The 8,301-nt window shown below is 41.7% G+C and overlaps 1 protein-coding gene across 1 annotated transcript; it reads right to left on the bottom strand.

Annotated features, from left to right (window-relative positions):
* Positions 1-1,856: 1,856 nt before the first annotated feature.
* LOC124122977 lies at positions 1,857-5,396 on the bottom strand. The gene is made up of 7 exons (XM_046486199.2): positions 5,373-5,396; positions 4,760-4,980; positions 4,364-4,415; positions 3,410-3,597; positions 3,114-3,304; positions 2,771-2,963; positions 1,857-1,984 (listed from the first exon to the last, which is right to left on the bottom strand). Exons 2-7 carry the CDS (start codon positions 4,971-4,973, stop codon positions 1,899-1,901), a joined length of 924 nt encoding a protein of 307 aa, XP_046342155.1. The 5' UTR covers positions 4,974-4,980; positions 5,373-5,396; the 3' UTR covers positions 1,857-1,898.
* Positions 5,397-8,301: the final 2,905 nt, after the last annotated feature.

The following is an 8,301-nucleotide window of genomic DNA, read 5'->3' as shown; positions in this document are numbered from 1 at the left end:
TCACTACATCATCTCGCACTCTCAACTCGGATGAAAGGACGAGGATTCTAGTCGTCCATCACTTGTCGAAATCCCTGCAACGTCCACGTCAGATTAACATGCAAAGAAATGAGATGGAGGCGTATCCTTTTCTGAACATATCCTATGTATTGTCAGTAGCATACGAGCCTGTGTCACAAAGAGTGTTGTTTTCAAGGTCTAAACCAGAGGGTATTTTCTCTTCTGATCTGGACAAAGCAGGTATCACAAGACTCCGAGGTGCAATCAGAGCAAGAGGATTAACTGTGGATGCAGGTCGACAAACGCTCTTCTTTTCAACATCACGACCAATACATGCAATTGGACGGATGTCACCAAAGGGTGCAAACTTCAAGATCATAGTAACTTTGACAGCAACAGGTTTTTATTACCCTATAGGCATTGATGTAGATGACAAGCACAGAGTGATATACTTCTGTAAATACTATGAAGGTCTGTGGTCCGTCACGTATGATGGACGGAATCTACACCGCATAAAGAAGGGAAGGAATGTCAATGCTGTTACATTTGACACCACGAAGGATTTCCTGTATTTCAACATACGTGACAGGGTGATGCGGCGATCTCTCGTCACTAGCGTCACCACTGAGGTTATGCAGGTCGATCACGAGGTTGCTGGCATGGTGTATTACAACAATAGCTTGTACACGAGTAGCTATTATGGTGGAGCTATTGATGTCATACATTTAAACACTAATGAACGTGTGACTTTGAAAAAGACAAAGAATAGATCCAACGTGATATGCTTATTACCATGAATGCAGTAAAGGATTGACTGTGTATTTCTTTCGGTTCATTACAAAAGTTTGCACACCGTTTTTTTTCCGATTCATACCTCAATGAACCGAAATGAATACACAGTCAATGCTTATTATTAAATGTCAATGCTTATAATTACATTCAACAAAGAAAAAATGTTTTATCTACAATAGTTTAACCCAAAACAGTGTATATGTCAAAGCGGACAAAAATGACAAGATTGATAAACATTCCATGTGTAGGAATACATTATGTGGCGTGACATTAATCAGGTGATTGTTTAATTTATGCACATGAACTATGTTGGGATCCCCCGACATTCCGCAGTATTAAAAGAAGTGCGCCTCGGTGGGCGTTGCTTAATTTTTACATTCATTGGGAAATGAATGCAATAACACGTGACCAGTTCAGTTAATGAGAATGCAGGAATTTCCATGAACACAACGAAAGTCTATATTCACAGTTTAACAGATGCCCTGATTACACCTATACCACTGTCTGATTATATTGGGGAAGTGGGTTTGTCAAAGTAACCTCTCAAATGGTGTACATTGAATATAAATGTCCTCTCATGCATAAATTGTATGTTTAGCCATAGCTCAGAAATGTTTGATTGTACCTGATAACAATATAAATATCTGACCTATAAATCACAAATAGCTTCGTTGACTGGCATTATTCTGTATAATCCCATGACAAATACCTTCGCTGACTGGCATTATTCTGTATTATGCCATCACAAATGCGTCTGATTGTAGCTTTTGAGTATTGAGACTTCTGACAAGTTACGTATTACTTCGAATTGGAAAACACTTCATTTGGTTTAGTGAGGGCAAACCCTCTCATTAAAATCCTACTGAGACAATCTCACTGATAACACCCCAATGTGACCTTTTTTTAGTTTGGTGACGGCAAAAGTGAGTAGTACATTTGTCATGGGAAATAATCTCGGCAGGTTGAGTCTCACATTCCAGGAACATAGTAGCACCAGTATACCTACATGATACGTAATCCATGTAAACGTTGTGTAGTATCCGTATATAAGAAAAACACTTATATGAGAAAATATATTTATTTCCATACGCCTGTCGTCATACAGTTTAGTTGGACGTGAGGGTCTTGACGGCATCCTTGCCGGTGTCAATGATCTTCTGGAGGGAAGGCTTCATGTTGCTCATGGTCTGGGCTGGAACAATATTAGAACTCATTTAGCCGAATCCATGTCATGACAAGCGATCAGTGGGTTGGAAAACATGAGCAGAAATAGGTACCACAACGTGAAAGGGGAAAGTATTGTTTATGAGTTATGTTAATGTCATCAAATAGCAATTATTAATAGAGACAGTGGGATTCCATTCATAGCGGGGCGTGCTTTGAATACAATACATCATTCCCTGAGGCAAGGGAGTTAACTTAAGTCCAGTTTCTATCCTTGCTGAATTAGGCCGGAATTTCTTGGTTAGATCGTCGCGCCACCAGTGGCTATTACGAGTTATGTCCCTTCTATGTCCTCCTATTGACCAATCAGATCCCACCTCTCATATCACTTGCATTTGTTTAAAAAAAAATGGCGGCGCCCAGTCAAGCTGGTCCGATCGATAATCAAGATTTATATTGCAATGAAACGGGACTTACTTCGCGAAGTGCATGAAACCACGTGAGCACCTTGATTAAAAACAGTTTAAAAAATGGGAATATTTGTTGACGCTAAGTTGACAGTACATATGCTTTGCAAACCTTGCAGGCGACAGAAATGTGCACGCAGTTTACGAACCGGATGTTGATTTCGTGATTTTGAATGGACTATGCACAGACTCGTTAGTCCAGCTCCATAATTTCAGCCTAGTTCGGCAAGGGTGGAATCTGGATTTTTATAGTATGTCAACTCCATTGTCTCGGGAAGATGAATACAATAGTGTATCGAAGAACTTTGATTGAAAGTAATTGAAAATATAATCTGCACTCAGCCTACTCATGATGTCGCCAGCAGCAGCGGAGAGAGCCTTCAGGGCATTCTGTCCGTGTCCGAGCAGCTCGGCGGCGCTGTCCTTCAGGGCCTGGACATGTCCGGAGAGTTGTGTGCTCAGTTGGTCAAGGGTAGGCTTGACAGCTCCGAACAAAGCAGTGGCGGTGGAGGACAGGGTGGAGCCCAGGGTGGCGACGTGCTGGGAAATCAAAACAACGTCATCTTACACAGGATATCTATTGTCATATGTCCATCATATTGTCGAATCAAGTGTTTAAAGTGTGATAGTTCGTGTAGCTTTCCACATCTATCACCTTACCACTTTTTGCATTTAAGTGACAATCTGTACCTGTTTGACGGCATCAACAACTGGCTTGAAGAGGGAGGCGAACTGCTGTCCGACAGAGGACAGGGTGTCAGTGAGGGCGGATCTCTTGTGGCTAACTTTGCTGATGAGACCTTCGGCAGCCTTGATAAGGAACTGTCCTGGGTTCTTGATCAGGGTCTCCACAAGGGAGTTCTGGAAGAGGCTGTGGAGGTCTACAAGGACAATAAATAATATTGTGTCAACGTGCCACTTTGTACTGATTAGGGTCTAAATTAAAATGACGATTGCGTATCATTTTTAAAGCCATCTGTATGTACCAACAACGCTCTTGATCTCAGAGAGGATCTTGTCGAGGGGCTCCTTGAGGAAGTCCATGCTGGAGATTCTCTGTGCGATGTCGGTGAGGGAGGTCATGGCGGAGTGGTACAGGGAGCCGAGGGTCTCGGACAGCTTGGCGACCACAGACTTTCCCTCCTGGACGAACTTGGTGACTCCACTCAGGAGACTGCAGATTGATATATAGTGTTGATAAGGAAGGACGTTGGACATATGCTATAAAAATATTTATTCGGTGTTTCGGTGTGTATAGAAGACTCTGACTATCAATAAGATCAAGGGTCTTTAAAGTCGAAATTTAACTGCACACCACATACATGCTCATTACTGTGACATAGCTAAAACAGATTTCATAAATATTATACATATGTCAGCCTTTCCCTCCTGGACGAACTTGGTGACTCCACACAGGAGACTAAATGATTGATACACAATATTGATAAGGAAAGATCTGTTGTTGGTTGTTGGTTTGTTGTTTTACGCCGCCCTCAGCAATATTCCAGCTATATGACAGTGTTCTGCAAATAATCGAGTCTCGACCAGACAATCCAGTGATTAATATCATGAGCATCGATCCTCGCAAGTTGGATCGATGACATGCATCAACCAAGTCAGCGAGCCTGATCACCCGATCCCGTTAGTCGCCTCTTACGACAAGCATAATCGCCTTTTACAGCAAGCATGGGTTGCTGAAGACCTATTCTACCCCGGATCTTCACGGGTCTGATAAGGAAAGACATGGGATATATAATATAAAGACATTGTACCAATATATATGGACAATAAGATTGGCTGGTCTTAAATTCAACTGTTGCACCCCATACGTGCTCAAGGTGGACTGTGACATTAATCTTACATGCAGTGATGTGACCACAATACTGCTCAGCAGAAGGTATCCAGCTAACTATGTGGAGATAAGTAAATGAAACACTTACTCGGTATCTCTGGTGGCTGGGGCACCAATGTGAGAAAGGGATCCCAGGAGACCTGGAATCATTGAAACCTCAGCGTGAGTGATACGACAACAGAAACATACATATCAAAGTTTACGAGATTTCAAGATGTACATTTAAACAGAACACATCATTTTCGTGCAGACTGCTTTATAATATGCTCCAGGTATCCTAGTATTTTTCGACTATATGCAGTAGAGGTTGCGGAATAGCCTAGAGGGTGTGTGTTGGATCGTCACACCCATGTCAGCGTTCTATTCCCCACATGGGTACAATATGAGAAGCCAATTTCTGGCTCTAACATATGACAACAACTCATTCCCTTGCCAAAAAGAGCTTGTTCAAGTGATTGTGCTTGATGTACATATGTCTACATACTCTGGGCTCCCTTGGCCAACAGTTGTGACCCCGCAGTCTTCAGATTGTCGACGAGTGTGCCAGCAACGGACTGCAGAGGGGTCTTCAGATCCTTGAAGAGGTTGGTGAAAACATCTCCGACGCTGCTTGCAACACCCTTGAGGGTATCAACAAAGCCAGAAGCATTGGCGCCAGACAGCAGGCAGGCAATAGCGACGAAGACGAGGACCTTCATGTTGAATCTAGTTAAGGAAAGGGTAGGGTATAACATGTGACGAGACGTGATTCTGTATAACACATTTTCTCATAAACCTCAATGATCTTCGAGTGGAGACAATGCAAGTAACTAAGAATTCGACAAAATGACAAAATTGCACCCAGAAGATCTGTTAGCGCACATACATCAGTGAATTCAGACATGGCCTATTTCGTCATTATAATAGAACTGCGTTTGGGTTTGGCATCCACAGTAGGCCACTATCGGTATATCCACTGAACAAGCCATTTCACATGGGATTGTAATGCTTGTGCTTAACATACAAAATACAGGCGCACTTTCTTCAAAAACATTGGAATAAACCGACAAAAAAACCACAACTTTGCGCAATCATAAGAATGTTAAGAAGATGCTTACCTGATTGGAAAAAGTTCAGAATGGCTGACACTGGATAGGGGAGCCTCTTTTATACGCAAAAACAGGTGGGGAGAGTGCCACCTTTCCTGGTCTTAACCCTTATCTTTGACCTTTAAACTGTGGCCAGCTGTATGGGTGCCGTTACTTGTCCATCGCGCCTCTTCTTATCATATATTTCCCATGACGTAAAAGTTTGTTGGTTCAGCAATATTTCAGCTATCATATTCGAAACCACACAATCCAGCGACTGACATTCTGACTATCGATCTTCGCAACTGGGATGCAACCAAGTCAGGGAACCTGAGATCCCGATCCCGTTAGTCGCCTCTTACGACAGGCATGGTTTGCTGAAGACCAGTTCCTATTCACGAGGACAATGACGTGATGTACTCTAGTTATTTTGTACGTTCTATGCGGACGTTTCGTGATGGTTTTAATGTGGATGTCAAATGCCTACAGGCAGAACATTTCAATACATGAATGTGATTTTCTTTATGTGAATATAGAAGTTATCTTTTTATTCGTAATAGGATGCATGTGTGGTTCGTTGTGTTGCAGGGAACCTATTAAGGAACGTATTGGTGTATATTTTAAAGCTGACATTGTTGAACTTTAATAATTCCTTCTCATCTCTTCGTCTGTCAACATGACAACAATTTGAAGCACAATAGTATACCATTGACATATCAAACAAGATTCCAACAAAGTAGCCTTTCACAGGTAGAGCTTCTCATTGCGACACGCTTGTGTTTCATAGCATGCAATGTTGAATGCATATTTTAGTCGCACCAATGCTTAAACTAAATGATCTTGCTTACTTCTGTGGCCTGAGACATCCCTAGCTTCATTTGAAATACATGCGTATCAACTTGTTGCTTAGGACTATGTTATATCACCTTTGTAGCCCATGTCATGCATAAGATAACATCAAAAAAAGTATTTTTGTTGATATATTCGTACGGACTCCCATATATCTGGGTGACGCGCAAACTCAATACATTTTGTATCCAATAGGTTTTTGTACAATAATACATATGCACGATAATATTATACAAGTTTCATCAATGTTTCACTGTACATCATGCCCACACATGCTTTTTGATTACCTGTCGAAACAGAATACCACTGGTCTTAAAAGGCAAAATAGTGGTTAACACTATATGAATGATCAGTGATGAAAATCAATGATGTCACCAGGTGTTTGCAAAAAAGTCCTGTCCTAGCAACCCTCCACTCACACAACGGTGAACTGAATGATGGATATAGAAATGAATATGAATCACAAACACATGCAAAGGCAATGTGAGGTGGGTTTATAACGTCGCGTCCAAGATTATTGCACTTATATAGAGACGCGCATGCACGTGTGTGTGACTGCTTGTACTAGTCCGGACTTATGCCGATTTATAGTGCTAGCCCACTGAGATACCATGCTGCAGTTTAACATGAATACCCCACTCAGACACAGTATACTGACTCCGAGCCGACCAGTCCTTGTTTTAGCCCCTTAATGCCAAGCGCCAGACAGGGTAACAACAAGTACCATCTTTTAACGTCTTGGTATGACGTGGCCGGGGATCGAACCCAGGACCTTCCGTACTCCGGGCGAACGCTCTACCACTAGACCACGGAGGCGGTCACAAAGGCAAGGACATTGTTCGCTTGAAAATAATGGAATATATGTCAAAATAGGGAACTGCATTGTTGTAACTGATATGTTAAATTTGGAAATGTCATCCACGTGTCAATCATAAAAGATTTTGAAAGCTCCACTAAGGCTCTGACTTTTGAGCAAGAGTCGCATGATGCTCTTTGGAATCTTTGTAGAAAGAGCATCCTTGATTGTACCTCAAAACTTGTGAAACATACACGCCAAATGTTGCTGCTGCTTGAAAACTCCTCGACATTATGGAACAGTTTACTATTCCAAAGTTGAGGTCTTTCCTCTTGTCATACAGTCGTGTCCTTCTGCACGTGGATATCAGGGGTTGCTGACACAATACAACAGGGGGCGTCATACTATCTCATTTTAACAAATACAATGGAACAAAATAATGTCAGTATAACGGGACACATAAGAGAGGTTTTGATAATCACATTAAACTGTTGAAAAGTTGCAATCAAACATCACAGCCTCCAACAATATTGACAGAATCGAAACAATAACGATCCCAAATAATGCTGTAGAGTGCGTAAGTGAGTGAGTATGGTTTTACGCCGCTTTTAGCAATATTCCAGCAATTTCACGGCGGGGGACACCAGAAATGAGCTTCACACATTTACCCATATATGTCGGGAATCGCACCCGGGTCTTCTGCGTGACGTGCGAACGCTTTAACCACTAGGCTACCCGACCGCCCCTAATGCTGTAGGGCAGGAAAAGAAAAACTTCGGATATTTGTACGATAAAACAGCAGTTAGAGATCAAGACGTTTGGGCAAGAAGCAAGAAGTAGCAAGAAAAGAATGGACCAATATCCCTTTTTTGTATTTTGTATTGTTGTAAACTACCGTCTTTAGCTTGAAAGAAATGTTACACTTTATGGCTAAAATGTTCAAAGTGGTGACATTCCTTAATTGTTCAGATGATAGCTCTGTACGTATTCACTTTAAGCATTATTAAATCTACTCTCCTTGAACAGAACGATAGTAACATTAATGGATGGACAATAAGGACAGCTTTTAAACAGATAGGTGAAGTCCTTATAAAGTACCCTCACTGATCAGATTAAGAATAACAAGAAAAGTCTAAATACTAGAGATATCAACCACTGTGTGTCATGTCAATCACAGAGCAGCTGGCACGTGCTGACAATCGACATTTAGTTTAGGAGTGGCCAGATAATGATTGTAAAAATATCGAGGACTAATTGCCAAAATACAGCAGATTGTTGGTGCATGCTGGTCGTCGCCATATGACAAAATACAGC

This window comes from Haliotis rufescens, unplaced genomic scaffold, assembly GCF_023055435.1.
Source record: "Haliotis rufescens isolate VD_foot unplaced genomic scaffold, xgHalRufe1.0.p SCAF_9, whole genome shotgun sequence".
Classification (NCBI taxonomy): Eukaryota; Metazoa; Mollusca; class Gastropoda; order Lepetellida; family Haliotidae; genus Haliotis; species Haliotis rufescens.
The sequence above is the reverse complement of the archived record's forward strand: the minus strand, read 5'-3'. Positions and strand labels throughout refer to the sequence as shown.

Bases quoted from the DNA above. Each gene is read 5' to 3' on its own strand.
- LOC124122977 (XM_046486199.2), bottom strand. From the start codon at position 4,973: ATGAAGGTCCTCGTCTTCGTCGCTATTGCCTGCCTGCTGTCTGGCGCC. The intron at 3,598-4,363 runs GTAAGTGTTTCA...ATCAATCTGCAG, and splicing joins CCAGCCACCAGAGATACCGA to TCTCCTGAGTGGAGTCACCA. The intron at 3,305-3,409 runs GTACATACAGAT...TTGTCCTTGTAG, and splicing joins TGAGATCAAGAGCGTTGTTG to ACCTCCACAGCCTCTTCCAG.